Source organism: Neolamprologus brichardi, chromosome 6, assembly GCF_056152115.1.
Source record: "Neolamprologus brichardi isolate AB-2024 chromosome 6, ASM5615211v1, whole genome shotgun sequence".
Taxonomy (NCBI): Eukaryota; Metazoa; Chordata; class Actinopteri; order Cichliformes; family Cichlidae; genus Neolamprologus; species Neolamprologus brichardi.
Window position 1 is genome coordinate 8749131 of NC_142109.1, and position 20323 is coordinate 8769453.

Here is a 20323-nt window from a genome sequence, read left to right on the forward strand (position 1 = left end):
TTTAGCTGGCAACTGAAAATTTAGTAAAGGAAAAAAAAGGAAAGAGATTGCCCATGCTATGCATGTTGATGTTGCATAGTTTGTCTGTGAGACGGCATTCTGCAACTTGATGTTTTTGGGACACTACAAACAGCCAGCTGATGCAAGGAGAACTGTGCAGAGTGTAAATGACTAATTCACAAATTGTTGTGACAATACAAGAAGAAAACTGCATTGTCACGTTATCTAAGAAAGGACTGATAAATGATTACATATGTCACATTTTAGTGAAAGTTTGTGTGTTTGCCAAAATACATCAAATCACCAAATATTAGTATTGGTCTTAGTCTTATATTGATTGTGGTCTATATGTAATTTCACTAGTTGGGACCACATTGTCATTTAGGTTTGACAGCTTGTCCAGTAGATGATGGCAGATGGCTTGACCATGAATTGAGGCTGGAAGGGGAAGGCTTAGTTTAGGGAAGGCCGGGCAGATCCTCATGTAGTAATGAGGGGTGACTGAATTGAGAAAGGGAGGGAGAGTGAGTGTGGCCTGAAAATGTGAATGCACAGCTTTCACACAGGGTCATGTATAGACAGAGAACAGGAAGTGTATGGAGGTGCGGTCCCGCTCCTGAAATCCAGATAAATTATTTCCAATTATATTAAAGTTTAACCAAATGTGCACAGTAATGAGCAGAGTTACACAAAGTTCATTTTCTTGGTAGGCTTTCAAACTTAAGACTGTCCAGAGGAGAGAATGAATGATGCTGCAGGGCTTCTAGACAGGTCTTCATTATCCAGCTGCATGAAGTTATTTCATTTCTTTTTCTAACCTATACATGCTTAGCAACAATAATGAGAAAGTCTTGTTATTAATAAACCTATACATTCAAGAGGACATATACTTTATTTGAATAATTTAAAAAAAAACATTTTTTTTTAATTTTTGGACTAAATCAGAGAAGCTTTAAATGGGGAAAAATCCCATGCTGGTTCAGGCAGAGAAAAGCCCTCGGCTCCGGTCTCTTTCTCTCTCTGAGAGACTTTCTTCTAATTAGCTGGACCTCACCAAGCAAAACCTCCTTAGAGTTATATATGAGGAGCATAACAAACATAACTGGACCTTAAATGAATTTGAATATTACACAGAAATCCTTGTGTTGTGAATTTACAGTGCTGTGCAAAAGTCTTGAGCCACCACTCATTTCTTTATATTTTGCCTCTAAGGAGCCAGACATCATTAATCGTTCTCTGGGTTTTTCTGATGCTCTTTTAAAGTTTTGGGCGTTGGTAGCTTTTTCACTCATTTTCAGTCCAGGCCTTGTACCTGACCACTTTCAGATGAATGGGGTTTTTGTTTGTTTGTTTGTCAATGTTAAGAGGTTTAACATTTAAATAATTCGAGCATAAAAAGGCACCTAACTCAAGTGATGAATCAGTGTCGTATCTGCGTGTAACAGACAACTTAGCAAAGATGCACTTTAAAATTGTATCTTTAGGCACTTTGTACAGCTTGTGGGGGGAAAGTAAATAATTGTTCCCACTTCTTTAGCCGAATCTATGAAAAAATGCCAAAGATAACACAGTTTGACAGGCACAGAGTAGTATTTTTGCACCAGCAAGTTTTTTCCCAAAGAGCTGTTAGCTGTAAACTTGCCATATCTCAGCATTTTCTGCAGTCTCTCCTTAAAAAAGAAAGAAAGAAAACTATGCAAGTGGAGGACAAAAGAAGAAGTGGGAGGCATAAAAAGAGAGAGCAGATAAACAGTCTGATATTCATGTCCTTAAGAAACAGAAAAAAATACAGCAGAGGCCTGAGACAGGACCTGAGTGATGAATTGATCCATTTACTGTTTGCTGAAGCCTCATCAGAAATAAGTTAGCTGTCAAGAAGCCATTCTTACCCAAGGGAAACGAGGAGAAAGGGCTGAGGTGTGTCAAATTACACTAGAGGTAGACTGAAAATCACTGCCAACTGCTAGTATGAGGAGAAGGGATACTGCAGCAAAATCATGACAGAGAGCTTCCAAAGAAGAGCTTTGATTGTTCTTCAAGAAGCCTGGAGAACTGTTCCTGAAGACTACTTAAAGAAATTACAAGAAAACCTGCCTAAGAGAGTCCAGGCCAGGTTGAAGAATACGCTCATTAGAAATGTACAAATTCTGTTTTTGCCTTACATACTTTCCATGCATGTTTGCACAGGTTTCAATAAATTGCTGCACCTATTTCCCCATTTTACAAGCCAAATCTAAAGAAATGAAGGGTGCTCGAGACTTTTGCACAGTACTGTATCTTTGTAACGCCTGATCAAACCACAAGAAACCAATATTTCTAACCGCGCTGAACAAAAGTAACTTGCATATACGATGTAAACACAGCCACTCACCATCTCCCTCATTCAGCGACTTCATGAACGGTTTGAGATTCTTCTCAAATAAAACTGCGCTCTCTGTGTACTCCCTCCTCAGCTCTTTCCATGTCGCCTCCAGTCGCGTTATCTGCACATTTGTATGTAAACAAATATTCAATATATGCAAGAAAACTTGAACCGCATTTTACTTTGAATAATTTTACACCCAGCAATCACAGTCCTCTGTCATAAATACTCCACCTGAGGCATCTCCAGAGCCTTCATCACAGCTGAGAAAGAGTACAAGTTGTGGGTGTGCTCTTTCAGGGCCTGGGCCAATAAGATTACTTTGTGTAAAACAGATGCTCTCTGCTCCACTCTCCCTGTGCAGCCCAGGATATCCACTGCGACTCCCAGTGCTATTAGATGATGCCTAAAAAGTTCACATTGAGTGGATTAGAGGCGTCTGAGTGGACAGAAGATTGAATGCAGTAACTGGTAAGGGACATTTTTCATTTCTGAACACTGGCTTTCACCCAACCAGAGTCCAAGCAAATACAGCTGAGGTGAAACGAATTTTGTGGTACCCAGAGAATTAGAAAAAAAAATGTGCAAAAAACCCCAAACAAAGAAACAAACAAATAAAAACTGATCCTTTTACAGTTTCTGTGTACAGCCACGAGATAAACCAACACCTCCAAGGATGACTGACAAAGTGTAACATTGGATTGATTTTTAAAATAGTGTGCAGGCTGCGTGTACCTCTCTAATAAATCCTGTCTTAACTGGTGTCCATGTGGCAGAGTGACAAGCTCCAGCCCTGAGCCAACTCCCATTAGCCTCTTCTGCTCATCGGTCACCCCGATGATGCGTGCAACCTGCACAATGAGCGATAAATGGCCAGTCAGATTCCAGATCCAGCTCATGGAAGCAATTTCAACAGCTCATGTGTACATAAAGTGTTTATCAAACTAGAAAACTAAAAAAAATTACTGATAAATTCAACACAGCTAAAGTTTTAAATGAGAAAAGAGTAAAAACCAGGGACACCTGGCAGTCAACGCTGAGCATGTGCAAAGCCATGGTTTTAGGGTCTGATCGGGTAAAGAGCTCTTTCAGCGTCACCAGGACGCTGTTCTCCAGAGGTCTGTTATTCTCAGGTAGGAGCAGCGACTTAAACTGATCCAACTGAAAACACGACTGTGACTCCATCTGTAAGGAAGGCAGAAGAATATCATCTACACACATGATACACATTAGTACGCAGTTCTATATACCTGCACACTAATGTGCATGGATTGAATTTATTGTGAATATAAAGTTAAGACGGCAAAGTCGGGCTTTACAAACTGGCAAATACAATATTATTCTGACACCTGGTGGCAAAAAGGTAGTAAGTCAGTAATTAAAACTGCAGTAGAGAAACAACAGGAAATATGCATGCAATAGTGCAAAAAAGTGTCACTTTTAATAACAGTCAAGGTCAATGTTGACATGATCTCAGGAACAATGGAAAACTTCCTCTTACGTCAGGGGTGGGGATCTCCAGGCCTCAAGGGCCGGTGTCCTGCAGGTTTTAGATGTGTCCTTGATCCAACATAGCCGATTTAAATGGCTAAATTACCCCCTTAACATGTCTTGAAGTTCTCCCGAGGCCTGGTAATGAACTAATTCTTTGATTCAGGCGTGTTGACCCAGGGTGAGATCTAAAACCTGCAGGACACCGGCCCTCGAAGCCTGGAGTTCCCTATTACTGCCTTATGTATTGGTTGCAGACACACAGATAATAGAATCACTTTACTTTCTATCTGATGTGATTGTGTACCAGCAGACTCGCGCTGTGTAATCAAAGTAAATGAGAAGTGTTTTTAACTGTTGAGTTTAAACAACAATTATCTCTTTCATTTGAAATAACCTGTCTATAAAAAGTATGACTCCTCAGACCAACAGTCCGATTTACTCCCCCCCCCCAAAGAGGGGGGTGTATTTTAATCGGTTCCATTTGTTTGTTCAGATTATGTGTGATGGTAGATACCAATAACACTTCAAGCTGATTTTTAGTCAAAGCTGACCTTGATAAAAAAAAAATTATCAAGCACAGCACACTTTCTATTTTTTCAAAACAAAATATTGATACGTAAAATTTTGCAAAATCACGCTCTGCATGAATACATCTCATATCTCAAGTTTTTACAGCTTGCAAATATCTACTTTTAACTGGCAAGACTGGTACAGATACAGTTTCTGACACTGTCAGCTCTGTGTAGCTGACCAAACACTGATGTGGAAGTTGGAGCTGCTGTGCCTGTAGACGTATTCAACTATATCTAAGGTAAAGCAGATTTGATAGCACTGTGTTGGATTACACAACTCCAACAATTTAAAGAGTACGCTTTTCATAAATCCTAATCAAATAATTGGAAATCAACAGCCTCCCAGGGGAGCATAAAATAGATTTATGTACAGATGAGAACTTAATAGTTCCAGAAGCCTCAGAACCAATGGGAAATGTGAAAACTACAAACTGGAAGGTAATTATTATGTATACAAACATGTGGTCGTTCAAAGTGCCAGTCCTCCACTTCCTTCTCTGCCTTTTTCTGGAACTGTTTGTCAAACAGCAGCTGTGAGGAGGCTTTTCTTTTCTCAGCCTCCAAAAAGCCAAAGGATGTCTCTGTGAGGCGGGCACGACTCTGCCACTTTTCTTCCGCGCGCAGCTGATCCACATGACCTTTCCGCCGGCTCTCTGGCACCTAAACAGAACAAGAGGAGGGCATAAGTCTCCACGGAGGATTTAGTTGTAGCTTCCTCATTTCTGCAAACATAAACAGTTACAACAGAAAGATGGCATCAGCTGTGAATTTTTTTTCTTTTACCCGGATGACCAGCTCATTGTAGAAAGAAGAAGGGTCTTCATCCTGGTCTCTGGGCGGGGGAGGTACAGTATTGGAGAAAACAGTAGAAACCCTGAGAGGCTTGGGAGGAGCTCTGGGGTGTAGCTGCCCATCTGAACCTCTTAAAGTTGCACCACCACCTGCATCAGAGAGAGGGAAACGTGAGCTTTGTTTGTTACATAAAGAAGTTCTGCATGTGCGCGGCTCTCCACGTTACCTGGATGGGAAGGTCGTGCGTGTCGTGGCTGTGGGCTCAGAAGGGGCTCGCTGCCTGTCCGAAACACTGGGGAGATTTGGGCAGGGCTAGTGTCCTCAGACTGAGGGTTCTGTGGAACACCTGCATGAAGAAGGTGACAGAGCACTGAAGATGGAGCGTGGATGAGTCTTCAAGCATGACAGTGACCCAAAACATATTCAAGGCAACAAAGAAGTGGCTAAAGAAGAAGCACATGAAGGCCATGGAGTGATGGAGGGGCTGAAGCTTCGAGTTGGCCTAAAGGATTTAGAGTGTTTCTGTACAGAGGAGGGGGTCAAGATCCCTCCTGAGGTGTGTCCAAATGTATGGTGACCAACTACAAGGAACTTCTTACCGTTGTGCTTGCCACCAAATACTAAGTCATGTCGGAGATCAAATACTTATTTCACTTAACATAAATTCATCAAATCAATTCCTAACTTTTATATAATGTGTTCTTTCTGGATTTGTGGATAAAATCCCTCTCTCTCCATAAAACTACCATAAATACGAGAGACTGTTCATTTCTTTGGAAGCGAGCACACTTACAGCTTCAGCAGGGGATTAAATAATCATTTCCCCACCACTGTACGTGTATAATGATCTTTTAAACCCTTATCACAATCCAACATAGAAAAAAAACATATCAAATGTTTAAATTCCAAAAAAGAATTTAAACATATTCCTTTTTTCTGAGGGGGTCAGAACTGGTTTGGCAGCACGAGTAATACATCGAGCAGCTGACATTAATGTTGCTGTTCTGCGAATACGCTGCATGTTTGCAATACTGTACCAGTTCGTAGGTTGCTGTCAGACTGTGCAGTCTGAAGTGAAGGCCTCCGTCCCACGTTCTCCAAGTTAGCAGGATGACTTCCGCTTCTGCCACACACCAAACAATGCTCAGTAACTTTGCTTTAAATCTCAGCGTTCTGTGTATGAATGTGCACCACACCAATTACGTTCTCGCACCTCAGCAGCGGATTGGCAACTTCCAGTGTGTCGGCATGTGTGGAGCTGAGGCTGCGTCTTTTGCTGTGCTCGGTCTGTTTTTCTCCACCTGCAACTTTATTACAGCTGCTTTTGGACGTGGCCTGTCGCTCGGTGATGACACGCAGAGGAAGAGTCCGTGTGATTGGGTGAAAGATGACAGCGCCCGAACCCTGGGAGATGGGCCGACGCCCGCCCACGTGGAAATGAATGAGAGCGGGAACGCTGTCAAAGCGATCCTCCTCAAACTGGAACAGCTCCCGAGAGTAGCCCTGTCACACAGATGGAGGCGCAGTCACACACACAAACATACACACAATGTGTCAAGCAAAGGCAGTAAAGACGTATTGTTAACAACAACAAAAAATGGCTAGTGTAGCTTGAAGCTGTGGTGACCCAGAATCATTACTGTTACTTTTAAGTTGGTATTGATTAAAAAATAATAATAATAATAAAAATTTATATGTATATATATACAAACATCACACAAGCTCTCAAACTTCTTTAGCAGCATTAATATTTTTATGAATTATTTTTATTTATATTTGTTTTTTCTATTGATCTACAGCTTTGATATTTTCTACACAATCACTACTAAATATTGCTATAAGGGGACAACGGCCAGACATATGGTATGTGCTGTGTGTGTGTTGTTTGAGACATGGATTGTTGTCAGGTTAGCACCAGCACACATAGCACAGACACACCTTTTTTGGTCGGAGGACCACTCGTATGACTTTAAAGTGCATGGGGCTGTTCTTCCAAAAGCAGGTCAAAACATAGTCGCCAGCGGAGGAGCTCGATTCTCGGACAAGAAAGTCCCCATCCCTCTCCAGCAGAGACTCGGCAGCCTGGAGCAGAGTCAGCAGGTTAGCTTTGACAGCCAGACAATTACCACACACACTCTCATTTCTGTGTGACAGATACAATAAGTTGCCAGTCAGCTAAAGATAAGTGTTTTAGATGTCCAAGAATGATGTATGATTACTGTAAAGGATATTTATAGTGAACTATGCTGTTAAACTTAGCCTTCATTTACTTATTCACCTGTTTTTAAACAGGAAGTGGCACTTGAATGAATCCTGGCAATAAGTCTGTATACTGAAGAAAACTTCAATGCTACCTTTATCCAAATGTAATAACGGTAGCAGCTACACTCATTATATCCTGTTTGCTTGTTTGATCTGCAAAATCCAAAAACTGTGAGAACAAGAAACAACTTCCTTGAGGTTTCACTGAATGCCTGACAACCTCAAGATGAAGTCACAACTCCAGGAAGTTGGTTTTTTGCGTATGTTTCTGTACCGTCTGTTTACAGTCTTCATGCTAGGTTGAAACACAATAATGAGCAACTAGGTGTAACTTGATATTTATTTTGTACAAACATGAAAGTCTAACTTTTCACAGCACAGCAAATAGCCATATTTCCAGAAGGGAAGTAAATCTGTTGCTTAAACGTGTAGATCTGATGTGCACCTCTCGGTTCAGCGGTCCGTGGTACCACGCGTGGCTCCTTGGGTCGTCAGTGCTAAGCTTCAGCTCTTCTTCCAGCTCCTTCTTCAGTGAGTCCATCTCTTTTCGACCTCCAAACACCTACAGCACAAAAAACAGCAGCCCCCGCGGAGGCCAGAGATACACTGCTGATTTCATGTGCTCATATTCTGCATGAGCGAGAATTTAAAGGGAAATTTATAGACTGAAAAAGAAAACAGCCAGAAAGGCCATTTGCTTAAGCCGTTACCTTAAGCTGGCTGAAGTATGCAGCGACACTTCTCCTCTTGCTGAAAAACAAGAAGTGATTCGGAGTTACTCGTCTGAGCCCCAGAGAGCCACAGATGATGGTGCCGTGTTTTTCCTCTGAACAAAAGCAGCACGAGGATGGAAGGTCCAAGGTCTGGGTGTGCGATTAACACCAGAAAAGCTGAACAACTTTTAATAGCCTGCCTTCATTTTCTTCCTTCCTTCCTCCCCAAGCTTCCACCTTCCTGCCTCTGTATACACAAGGCTTGCAGATGAAGAAGTCAGACGACTTATAACAGGGCTGGAAAAAGATACCTCCCACAGATTATATTAACTATTCCATAAAAGGTCCATGTGGACCTGCTTCTCTCTGTGTCACTGGAACAAATTATCTGTTTAGGGATTACAAAAACAAATTTAGGATCCTCAAATCATACGAGTGCAATTGTTCTGATGAGTCCTGTTTTGTGTCTTTTAATTGTTTGCTCAGTTTACTGTTAAATTAAGCTCATCAAACTGGGTCTTTATTTTCAGATCTATACCTTTGCAAAAACCTTTGCAAACAAGTCATAATTTTATATCCCCAAATCACCAAAAATGTTCTTTTCAGACATATAATCTAAAAAACTAGAATATGCATATTTTTAAATGACAACTAAGTCTTTAACATGAGAGTTATTCAATGGTGGTCCACCAACCTTCCAGGAAAAACAAAAAAATCATATGACCTCCATGACCTCAGAGTCCTCAGTGCCGCTCATCCTACCTGCTTTCACTAGCAATGAAGCCTGACAGCAGCTCACTGAATTCAAGACCAGGCGTCCACCAGACTGACAGCAGCCCTTGCTCCCTGCTCCCTGAACAATTTTGTAACATCAGAAATCTTCATCCTGTATGCCTTTTAAATATTCCACTCAGGAGTTTTCTTATTATTAACTAATCCACCTGTCATTTGATCTATAAATTTTACAAAATGGCAAAATAACAACAACAACAACAACAACAATAATAATAATAATCACACTTTCCTAAATCCAAAAATCCAACTTCCACATAACACAAAGCAAAACAGCAAATCCCCCAAACTGAGAAGCTGCAAAGATCTAAAAACAATTAATTAACTGGGTATGAAGCTCAATCCAAAACACAGGCCAGAGAAATAGCCTTTAATTGTGCTAAGAGGTAGTTTCAGTCTGTGTCTCAACCCTGTGGCAGTGGATAAGTACACTTTAAAAAAAATGTAAGGAAACACTTAAATCTCCCACATGTTTGCACTGAGGAGGAGACGCTCTGTATCGCATTGCACATCTGGATGGTGACAATAAAAGCATTCTGTTCTCTATTCTAAATCACACATCAGCGCTTGATGAAGGAAATACTCAAACTAAAAATCTTTACTGACATACACTGAGTAGTTCAAAGAGAACAAAATTATGTCACAGTGGTCAGTTGGGACTAGGGATGCAACGATACCAATTTTTTCAAACCGATACGATACCGATACTTGGATCTGAGTACTTGCCGATACAGAGTACAAAAACCGATACTTCTACCACACACACACACACACACACACACACACACACACAAATGCAATAAATTGGAAGACAGGTTTTATTTTATTCTCTGCCGATAAAAAATAAAATCTTAATAAAAATGACCACAAAAAAATTTCAAGTGAAAAATAAGCACTTCTGTTAAATTATTGCAGAGTCTCCACATTGTAATTTAACAAAATATCACTGAACTGTAAACAAACAAAAAAATAACTTAAGTATTTGGCATTGACGAACAAACTCCTCATCTGCCCGTGGATCATCAGTCCACTGCGCTGTTAAACCAAGAACTGACATCGCACACACACTGCTTGTCTTTACCTCTTCAGAAAGTTTTGGCACCATTATCTCCCTGATTTTCCACCACCGGCATTGGCTGGTCATCCAGAGCCATAAAATGAGTCAGAACCTCTGTTATTTAAACTGCCCGTGGATTTTCTCTTGACATTTTTCATCGCTTTTCCAAAACCTGAGTTAAAGTTGGCTGTTCCGGTCCACACTGCTGACATTTTGCTTAGTCTAGCTACAGCAGCCTCCAGTTTCTCTTTTTTATCTGGAGTCGCCAGTCTCACTCGCCTAACCCTGTGCCTGTTTAGCGCGGGATGTCCCCCTAGTGGCCAATCTAAAAAACTACAACAGAAATGACAAGCCACCCTCTGATTAATGAAATAAGTTGGTATCAGTTCATGGTATCGGTTAACTTTTACAAGTATGAGTACACACACATTTTACAGTATCGCCCGATACCAGTATCGGTATCGGTGCATCCCTAGTTGGGACGATTAATCATTAACCCCTTGAAGGTTGGAACCACAAACAAACCAAAAATCTGAGATAAAAACTGAAACCACAGGCTGACATACTATTGTCGTAATGTGTCACGGTAGTGTGTATGGTCTGTGCAAACCCACAACAACCTCGGTGTGTGGGTCTATTCGGTGGAGTCACCGATACATGACATCCCAGAGGCTTTCAAATGGATTCAGGTCAGGGAAGCATCAGAACCGTAACACCATCACAGCCTTCGTACAGGTAGCAGGTTTAGTGTAATATATGAGTTATTCCTTCCTGTTATAAGGGAGTTTTTCCTTTCCACTGTCGCCAAGTGCTTGCTCATAGGGGGTCGTTTACTTGCTGGGGTTTTCTCTTTGTTATTGCAAGGTCCTTACCTCACAATATAAAGTGCTTTGAGATGACTGCTATTGCGATTTGGCACTATATAAATAAAACTGGGGGGTAAAAAACTAAAATTGAAGGACATCCGAATAAATCACAGTTGTAAGATTTTCTGTGAGGCTCTTAGTTCAACATCCGGTCGGAGGGGCGTTGGTCTGGGCAGAAACACCTGTACAACGCGCTGGACAGCCAGCTATTGAGAAATGTAACCTGACACCACATATTTCTATGTTTGATACAATTTTATTAAAATTCTCTGGAAATTTGGCACACCAGAGGAGACAGCTGCCATTATATCCTCTAACAGCTCTTGTTTTCAACCTGCACATTCTTCGACAGAGTCTAAACTTGCCAGTGCCTTAAAATTGTGCAACAGGTCGTTAGCTCGCTTGCAGAGGTACAGGTAACAGCAACCCAAAAGTAACCACTCTCGACTTTTTGCTTCTAGCTTTACGACTTCGTGTGCTGAGTTCTGAGTACTGCATGTTCAGAAAATGTCCAGAAAGCCTTGCACAATCCGCATTAAAAGGTAAATTAACTGTTGAGAAAACACCCGTCTTAACCTCCAACATCTCGCGTTAGTTAAAGTTGTTCGTTGTTTAAAAAAAACGGCACTGACGGCGGTCAGCGGTCCGTCCTACCTGTCAGCCCGACTCACAGCTCACTCTCCGCGGACATGTTTTACTGTTTGCGGTCCGAGTTCACACCAACAAACAACAGCTGGGAAGTTTAACGTTGTGTCCGTCTCTGCTGCGGTCCCTCCCAGCTCCCCCCTCCTCTCTTCACCCTCCTGCCTGAGTCGTGCTCAGTACGAGTTCCCACAAGTTGCCCTCAGCTCTCCTCCTCCCCGCCCCTGGCCCCGGTGCTGAAACGCCGCTATCTGTCTGGCATTCCTCGGATACCGACGCAAGGTGAGCTGACACTGCAGCACCTGGGACGACAGGAAGGTGGGGAGCTGTATGGGGGTATATCCTACATGTGGAGCTGGTTTAGAGGTCAACTTGGCCAACATTTCATTTTATCACACAAAGTGAGAGTCAGTATTGGGCAAAACACGGTCAAGGGCGAGCATAGGATTTAAAAACAAAAGAAGCAGCTGTGGGCTGGGGGGTTACCATGCATACAAATAAAAAAAAAATAAAGTAGAAAATAGATATTATTGTTATTATTATTATTATTATTATTGTTATTATTACTATTATTATTAGAAGAAGAAGAAGAAGAAGAAACAAATGGAAATTTGCTAATAGTATTGCATGAAAAATGACATAAGCAATAATTTGGAATTGGGGTGAAAGAAGTATTAAGACGATTGACCAAAACATACACATTACTGCACTACAGTCTATAATATTTGCACAAGTAAAAGTCCCTGCATAGAAAAGCAATAGCATCCAAATATGGCCTAAACATAGTTAGTATAAAGAACAGAGCAGTTCACAATGTTGCAGCTGCCGTTTGTTTTACCTTTTACCTTTTACAATCCGCATGATTACTAAGTTTATATTTTATATGAATAATCTAAGCAGTATTTAGTAATCGGTGTCATGTGGAGTAACTAGATTTGCCTCTTTATGTGGGAGTGGACAACATGTTTGTCCCTAGTCCTAGGAACATCATGATGCATTGTCCCACATTTTGACTTGTTTTTGCAGGTCATGCACTTTTCTAGTCAGAAGAAGCTTATCCTGTCTAGTACCATCAGGGAATGCTACAAGTCACCAAAAAGCTTTTTTGTTGAATATGATGGGGAAAAAAATAACGTAAACATAGTATATGTGTTCATTCTTGGATGAAAATGGTTAAAACTGTCAGATATTGCTCAAAACAAGGTATGCTAGTCTATGGATAGATGGAGTAGCATACCTTGTCTATGTTATGTACCTGTCTACCTCTCAGCATTGTTGACATGTCCCACTTTTTCAACAATGCTGACCTTCCCATAATAGAAAGGTAAATTGCTCCTGACCTGTCACATCCACTGAGGAGGAGCAACAGAAATCTTACACACAGACATCTCAAAATTTAAAAAGTAAGTGCATGACTGGATGTTATATATTGGATATAAATAGCCTTTGGATCAGTAAAATTGATTTTAACTACAGGTGAGGTGATGAGCAGACCTATAGAAAGGAGGTGATATGCTAATATGTAAACGGTCACTTCACACATTATAAAACCTTTTCACACACACTTGAAGCTGTATTTAGCCGTGCAGGTGGGTTTGGTTTTACATGCTCAAATGTTCAAATATCCACGTCTACAGCTGCCATCAGACAAAGGATGCTAAACTATTGTTTGTGCATCTCAGATCTGCTGAAAAACTCCATCGCTGCCTGTTTTGAGAGAAAATAACAGTTAACTAATTCTTTTATGGAGATCTTCTTCATAAGGTCTCTGGATGATTCAAACAAACTGGAACGATGGGTTTAGGAAGGACATGACTTGGTCAAGGTTGCCACTTACCAGGAACAGAGTGAAAATACATGCTTTTTGTAATTTGAATGAACTGGATTTTGTTGCTGGAGATAGTCTGGAGCTAAATCTTCTTCTTTGTAATTGTTTGGACTGTAAGGATTGAACACTTGCAGACGCGTACTTTCACTTTGTCACTGAGTTCTTGACCTTCGTCAGTGGGAGGTGGGACTCAGTGCAGCGTAACATCCTGTCATTTAATATTCATAAAGGCTTTTTATTCGTAATGTCTTTTCAGGCCCATTTATGGATAACTGATTGTTTGCCCCGCCTTACAAACTCTGACTTAGACTTTATGAGGTCAAATGTAATCATTAGCCAGGCGGTGGTGGGGGGGTCACCTTACCTGTGTTTGCTGTCCTGACAGGCGTTGTTACTGATGTTGTCCTCGTCCAGGGGGCGGAGCTGCGAGCAGGAGGCCGACAGGCGATGTTTCTTGTCAGCGCGCTGGAGGCGGGGCAGAACACTCTGACGAAACAGATCCTTCGGCCTCTCCTGCACGCAAAGGCAAATCCCCAGTTAGTGTTGCCTCTGGAGCAGCTGTCTGCATTGCGTTAGGACTTCAGCCCTTTTGTGATGTTCACAGCTTGCAGTGCAAACTTTGCGAGCTCACCAGATCCATGGACGATCCCAGCGAATATTTTCGGCTCACTCTGCGCTTTATGACTTGCCCACCTCAGAGGACAGAAGGACATATTTAATGGCACAGGTTGACATGCTGGAAAACAGAGTTAAAGAAGAGTTGAAGAAGACAAGATCCGTACCGCTGTCTTGACTGTCCGTTAGAATTGAAGCTGGAATTAAAAAAATATATATATAGTCAATGTTAATTTAAATGAATTGGTGATTAAAGTCTGTTAGTTTTCCTGTTTTCATTCACAGAACTGTTCAGCATATTTGTTTATTTCCAAGCATACACTGTGCCAGATATTAAACAAGTTGTGAGTTCACCATTCGTTCAGGGATCTTCACCTACTTTCATTTATACTAAGCAGCAAGAGCCAGAAAAACCCCTAAAAAGATAACATTTGACTTCATAAACCGACTCGTCACGCACTGCGTTAATTATTCTAACAAATTCTGCTCTCTGAAAGTTAAGGATGATTCAACCAAAGATAAGATTTTATCTTTCTGTCTGTGTTCTTTCGTAACAGAGACATACACTCACTGGCCACTTTGTTAGGTACACATGTTAATGCATATATAGCACGGCGTGGTCGCTGCCTCCTTGACAGGCTGGTCTGATTATTTCAGAAACTGCTGATTTCCTGGGACTTTTCCACACAATTATCTCAAGAATTTTCAAGTGTCAGTTCTCTGGGTGAAAACGGCTTGTTGATGTCAGAGGTCACGAGCGAATGGCCAAACAGCTTTGAGCTGATAGGAAGGCAACAGTAACTCAAATAACCAGATGTTAGAGGCGAGGTACTCAGAAGAGCATCTCTGACACAACATGTCAAACCTTGAATCCCTTCAGAGCACAAGACCACACATGGTGCCACTCCATTTAGCTAGGAACAGGAAACTGAGGCCTACAGTGTGCTTGAATTCACCAAAATTGGATAGTAGGAGATTAGAAAAAAACATTGCCTGGTCTGATGAGTCTTGATTTCTGCTTGGATGGCAGGGTCAGAATTTGGCATAAAAAGACATGGATGCAAGCATGGATGCATCCAATAGAGCATGTTGTAGGATGTGATGAAAAGGGAAATGTGGTCATGGATGTGCTGCATGTTTATTGGCTGCACATCCATGACCACATTTACTTTTGTCATGTCAGTATGAACCAAAATCTTCCAGGATATAAGTGTAGTGGGATAAACTACTGAAATACATGATTTACCAAAAGAAAGCCTGACAAAATCTGTAATCTTTGATGTGATAATGCTCCACTTTATATGCTGTCGTCCAGTACTTTTCAATATTTAATCAGCATATTTATACGTGATTTCCAAACTTCCCAGCCCTTGTGTGTACGTGCAACTGCATCTAGCGAATGCATGTCACCGTAGTGTGGGTCCATTCGCTCTCTCTGTTTTGAAAGCTGGTTGAGGATGGTTTCTCTGTGTGTTGCATTTTCTATCCCTGCATCCTTCAACTCTCCGTCCGTCACATTCAGCAAACCCTGTAAACAAGTAAAGAAACAAACAAAGCCAGGCCGGGAACATCATTTAAAAAAAGGCAATGATTAGGGTACAAGAAAAAAAAAGAAAAGATATGCATTTTGAAGATTTACTGTTCATACCTCCAGACCATAATATTCATTCTCAAGTATCTTGGTGTACTGGGGCAGGCCAATCTGTCTCAGCCACCAGGCGATGGAGCGATTATTCATGTCTGAACAGCAAGTCGGGGGGAAGATACGGATTACATACCAGCACATATGCAAACACGCACATGCTTGCACATGTTTCTGTGCATAAGAGTTTTAGAAGAAACACAAATGAAGGATCAGCCTGATTATCAGCTTACTTCCAGAAAGCAGCCATCCAGAAACACAAACAGACAGTCCAGTTTGCCTTGCAGCAGCTACAGTATGCAACGCCTACCTGTTTACTGGGTCCCCCGTCTCACTCTGGGAGTCTTCTGTCTCTTCTCTTTTTAATATCTCTCTTTCATTCTGCTTTTTTCTTTCCTTGCTTTTCCTCCCTTCTTTGAGTAGTCCTTGTCAAAGTTTCTTATATCATTAAGTCTGCCTCTCACTTTCTCTTTGTGGTAATAGTGGAAGCCCGCTCCCCCTCAAACCTGCGGGGTCAACAGAAAGCCAATCAGATTTTACACTGGGAACACAGCACCCTGCCCAAAACGGCAAATCACATCACAGGAATCCTCTTGAGTTCTCGGTAGGTGGAGAGCGCAGGTAGAGACATGCCGTGAGATAGATACAGAGTTCTAAAAAACAAGAAGGGGGATATTAAATGTTAGGCAGCTGTCAGCATGTCAAGTCAGAGATAGGCATGCAGGCCCAGCGGTATGTCTTCCAACCTGTCTGACTGTCTGTTACGGTAGCATGTTGTGAGATACAGTCCCTGCAGGAATACTGGTGCTTTGCATGAGGGTGACACCCAGTGTTGAAGTGAAAAGTGACACAGACCTGCCAGTTTTATACAACAAAAGGCAATTTACTCAACTTGATGGCAAGTGCTCAGCATATGTAAAGCCGCAGTATGTTAATCTGAAAGTAAAGAGTGTCAGTAACTAAGGAAATTAAATGGGGACAGTTTGGGTGTTTACTTTTTCTACAGACACTATGGAGCATTAAGTATTTTTGAAGTTTCATACAAAATGCTGTTTTCTTTTTGATATGACTTTGATGTGATCGTGTTATATCATCATATGGTGCAATATTGATTTGGCACAGATAATTATCTTGGCAACTGGCACCAGTGAGTGTGTTCTTGTTTGCTGATAAGGCTGATTGCATTCAGCAAGGCCAATGCTGGCCAATACAGAGCCAGTATAGTTGTTGGAAAGTGGCAAAGGGGGAAAGTAAACAGTGCAGGATTAATGTCTTATTAGAACAAGACTTTTGAAGCTGTTTGGCCTCTCAACATAAAGGTTTTAAATCCCTGCTGAGCCGGGTGCTTTTCATTAAACCAGCATGCCTTCCTGTTTCCCTCCCTCTCATCTCTTTCTCTCACCGTAGCTCCTCCCAGCGAGGATGTTTAAAGGCGCATATGTAAGGGAGGATGTACCAGTGTTTGATCGACAACCCTCCTCGCTTTTTGATTCATAAAGGGGAACTTGACATCTTCCATGATGGTGGTACAGTGCCAGGTTCTTGACAGGAAACATCCCCCTCTATTGTTGCGTGTGTACGAACCAAGACTGAAAGGGTTACATTGAACACATCGGTCTTTTAAGTATGGATGACTTTTAGTGAGGTGAGCCCAAGAATACCAAGAGCCACAATCTGCCACTGTACCAACAGACTTCACAGTAGTTCATTTCCTCAGGCTGAAATCATCCTGCGCGTTTCACCATGAATAAAAGCTTTTTTCTTCTGGATGAATTATTTATTCCAACATTATCTTGCGTCTTGTTTTACAACCTAGTGCTATATAATTAACATGCATCTTAATTTTGGGGGGAGTGGAGCACAGAGGATGCTAGGAAGCATGATAAAAGCATAATGAATTTAACATTATGAGAAGCAGCAGCAGGTCTGTGGACAGAGTGTGAATAGTCAGACGCTGCTGCTTACATTTTGGGTGCCATCATTTATTTGCATAGTCTGGTTTCAAGGCTTCACTCCACATTTGGACCATTCTCTCCAGCAAGATATGAGTTTGATGTCCGTTTTGATTGAATGTGGATTGTGAGTTATTTTTTACTTTTAACATCCTGTGAGAATTTAGTTTAATTATTTATCTCAAAGTGCTTTTTGAGATTTTACAATAATACAGAGAAAACAATCAAATGAGCCCCTTTGAGCAAGCACGTGGCGACAGTAGGAAGGAAAAACTCAGTTTTAACGATATTGTATTACTGATATGGTTACACCCCAGGGATCAGGAAAACTTGTAGTCTTGTGACTCGACAGCATTGAATTCTGTTTAGGTGGTAAACTTCCTAATCTTCAGTGGAGTAAAGGTTATCATTTACCATAGTTTCAGTCATCCAGGTCATAGTAGTCTTGAGAGATTAAAAAAAGGCAACTGTAGTTTCTCTGACAAACTTGCTACATAAAGGACAACAGTTGTTTCATTTTGGTTTCTGATATTTTTTCCTGTGCATCTTTGCTGATTTGATTTAGGCCAACATGTGTGTACTCCTGTCCTTTTTTATCCTCCATTAGAGATAATGTTCTTCTCCCGGTGGTGTAGAGGTCCTGATCACAGCTACTTTGAGTTCCAGTGGGTGATGAGAAATCCACTTTTTGTTTTGAGGACTGAAGAAGCCCTGAATGAGAGGTGAAAGGCTTTCACAAACCTAGAGCAACAAGTATTTTCTCCAAAAATGACATCACAACCAGATACAAACTGGTTTGTCCCGAGGGCAAAACACAAGCTAAACAACATAGTGTTTGCTGTGCAGGGCAGTGAGGAGTGCTCGGACCTCTATGTAGATGAAACACCTGCTCTATAAACACAAGGTTCAACATAGAATAGCCTCGTCAACAGGAGAGACTCCGCTGTACAAACGCACCTAAAGGACGAAGGATACTTTTGAGGATGCCACGCTTCGAGGCCACATACAGACCACTTAAGTTAGCCGGACCAATGGTAGTCTATTTTCTGTCAGTGTAAAGAATTTTAAATATACATTAAATCAGTGAGATTAAAAATAAAGAAGAGCAATTTCAAGAATGCACATCAGTCTTTCTACACAACAAAGAAATGCTGCTGCAGTGAATTAAATAAATCTGTCAGCTGTATAAAATAAATGTGTAAAACTAGAGAAAAAGCTCTGGTAGCTCAATGCACTCATTTCATTTAGTTATAAAAGAGAAAGTCTTTGTTAATTGACAAAAAACAAGCAAAAACGATTGTACAACGAGACCTTTTCTGTCATTTAAATTTCTGAATGTAACTGTTTATCTGTTACTTAGTATGTATGAATGGCCATGAGAGAGGTCTTTACCTGTAGGAAAAACAGTAAAACATTAAAAAAGTACAGTTAAAAATCCAAACATTTATGCTGTCCTTCACATTTTCCAGAGCTATCCAGTGGGCTGGATCGGGCCTTATGTTTGACACCCCTGATCTATGTCCACTGTGAACAACCAGCGTTGAATACAGGTGGTAATTTACGAAACCAGCTATCAGCCCCCGATGATGCAGTCTTCCCAGATGCTTCACCCCCACTCACACCTTGTGTCAGGTGACCTCAATAAGTCTCATGATGGCTTGGGGGCGAGGTCTCACAGTAGGTTCGCCCTTAACCACTAGTGATGGTAATGGCCCATGTCTTTTTTTTCCACACCTTAGCTCATGTTATGACTAACATGATCAATAGGGGGTCAACGACCTGGTTCACCTCCAAAGGGGTCAACGCCCACTAGGGGTTAAATACCTGGGACTCTCCATATTGCTTTTTAGAGCTGAAGAAACCTCTTGGATGAGCTGTGAAACAGCCTTACAAACCTCCAGAAGATCTGCTGCCTTTTTTATCAAGCTCTCAACCCAGGGCTTTAGGGTTCCATCATAATCACATCATTAGCACCCGTTTGAAATTTAAGATATGTAATAGCCTTGACTAAAACATGAGGGAGGTCCGTCATACCCTTCATCAGTCACGTCTTCTCTTCTGTTTCCTGGTCTACATGAATCAGCTCACTGTCCGGTCCATATATTTTAAACCAAGACTATGCCACCATAAGAAGAAATACCCATAAAACCCTCCCTCTGTGAACGCTTGGGTCAAATGTGTGTAACGCCTAATGTTGCTCAACCACCAGTAATACTATTACTGTAATCCTGCAATTTCATCTTGTGGCCACAGTGGTTGCTGTTCACCACAAGTTAAACCAACTTTTCTTGCAAAACAGCTCTTCCATACTTCTTTCTTTTTTCCCCTTCCAACTCTAACCTAGACACTCAGATCATTTTGACACATTTCCTGCCACCTCACAACAGAGATTTGAGTGAAAAGTTAACGGCCATTTTAAAAATAAATGCATATTTGAAAAATACTCAGAAGTCTCCAAGAAGCCATACCACCAGCATAAATTTAGAAAGATAAATCTGATATTTAAAAATACATACATGTTAATATTGCAACTTTATAGTTCTGAGGAAAGGATTGTAATCTAATTTTATCTTTATTATGATAAGTAACAGTAACTACAATGCCCCCCAAAATTGCCAAAATCAACAATGTTTAAATTTTTATGTGTGTATATCTATTATTTACTATGTGACAAATTTGTAGTCATGTGCACAACACTGCATGAAAATTCAATGTGTGGATTTCGCATATTATC

General features: G+C 41.1%; 1 protein-coding gene across 4 annotated transcripts in view; it reads right to left on the bottom strand.

Annotated features, from left to right (window-relative positions):
• sh2d3a (SH2 domain containing 3A) overlaps positions 1-16152 on the bottom strand; it is a 17658-nt gene extending 1506 nt beyond the window's left edge. Inside the window, exons 1-18 of one of the 4 annotated variants that reach the window (XM_035913681.2) lie at positions 15948-16152; positions 15644-15735; positions 15406-15523; positions 14163-14192; positions 14012-14073; positions 13745-13893; positions 8193-8232; positions 7928-8044; positions 7159-7302; positions 6434-6723; positions 6258-6343; positions 5447-5566; positions 5212-5369; positions 4888-5088; positions 3386-3547; positions 3098-3213; positions 2597-2768; positions 2372-2483 (exon numbers count right to left, since the gene is read on the bottom strand). In XM_035913681.2, coding sequence (XP_035769574.2) covers positions 2372-2483; positions 2597-2768; positions 3098-3213; positions 3386-3547; positions 4888-5088; positions 5212-5369; positions 5447-5566; positions 6258-6343; positions 6434-6723; positions 7159-7302; positions 7928-8044; positions 8193-8232; positions 13745-13893; positions 14012-14073; positions 14163-14192; positions 15406-15523; positions 15644-15733 — 2167 coding nt within the window. In that variant the 5' untranslated portion in view covers positions 15734-15735; positions 15948-16152. Of the gene's footprint in view, positions 1-2371; positions 2484-2596; positions 2769-3097; positions 3214-3385; positions 3548-4887; positions 5089-5211; positions 5370-5446; positions 5567-6257; positions 6344-6433; positions 6724-7158; positions 7303-7927; positions 8045-8192; positions 8233-11564; positions 11681-13744; positions 13894-14011; positions 14074-14162; positions 14193-15405; positions 15524-15643; positions 15782-15947 lie in introns of those variants that run through there. The other 3 variants (XM_006804320.3, XM_087841611.1, XM_035913682.2) reach the window with 3 other exon arrangements.
• Positions 16153-20323: the final 4171 nt, after the last annotated feature.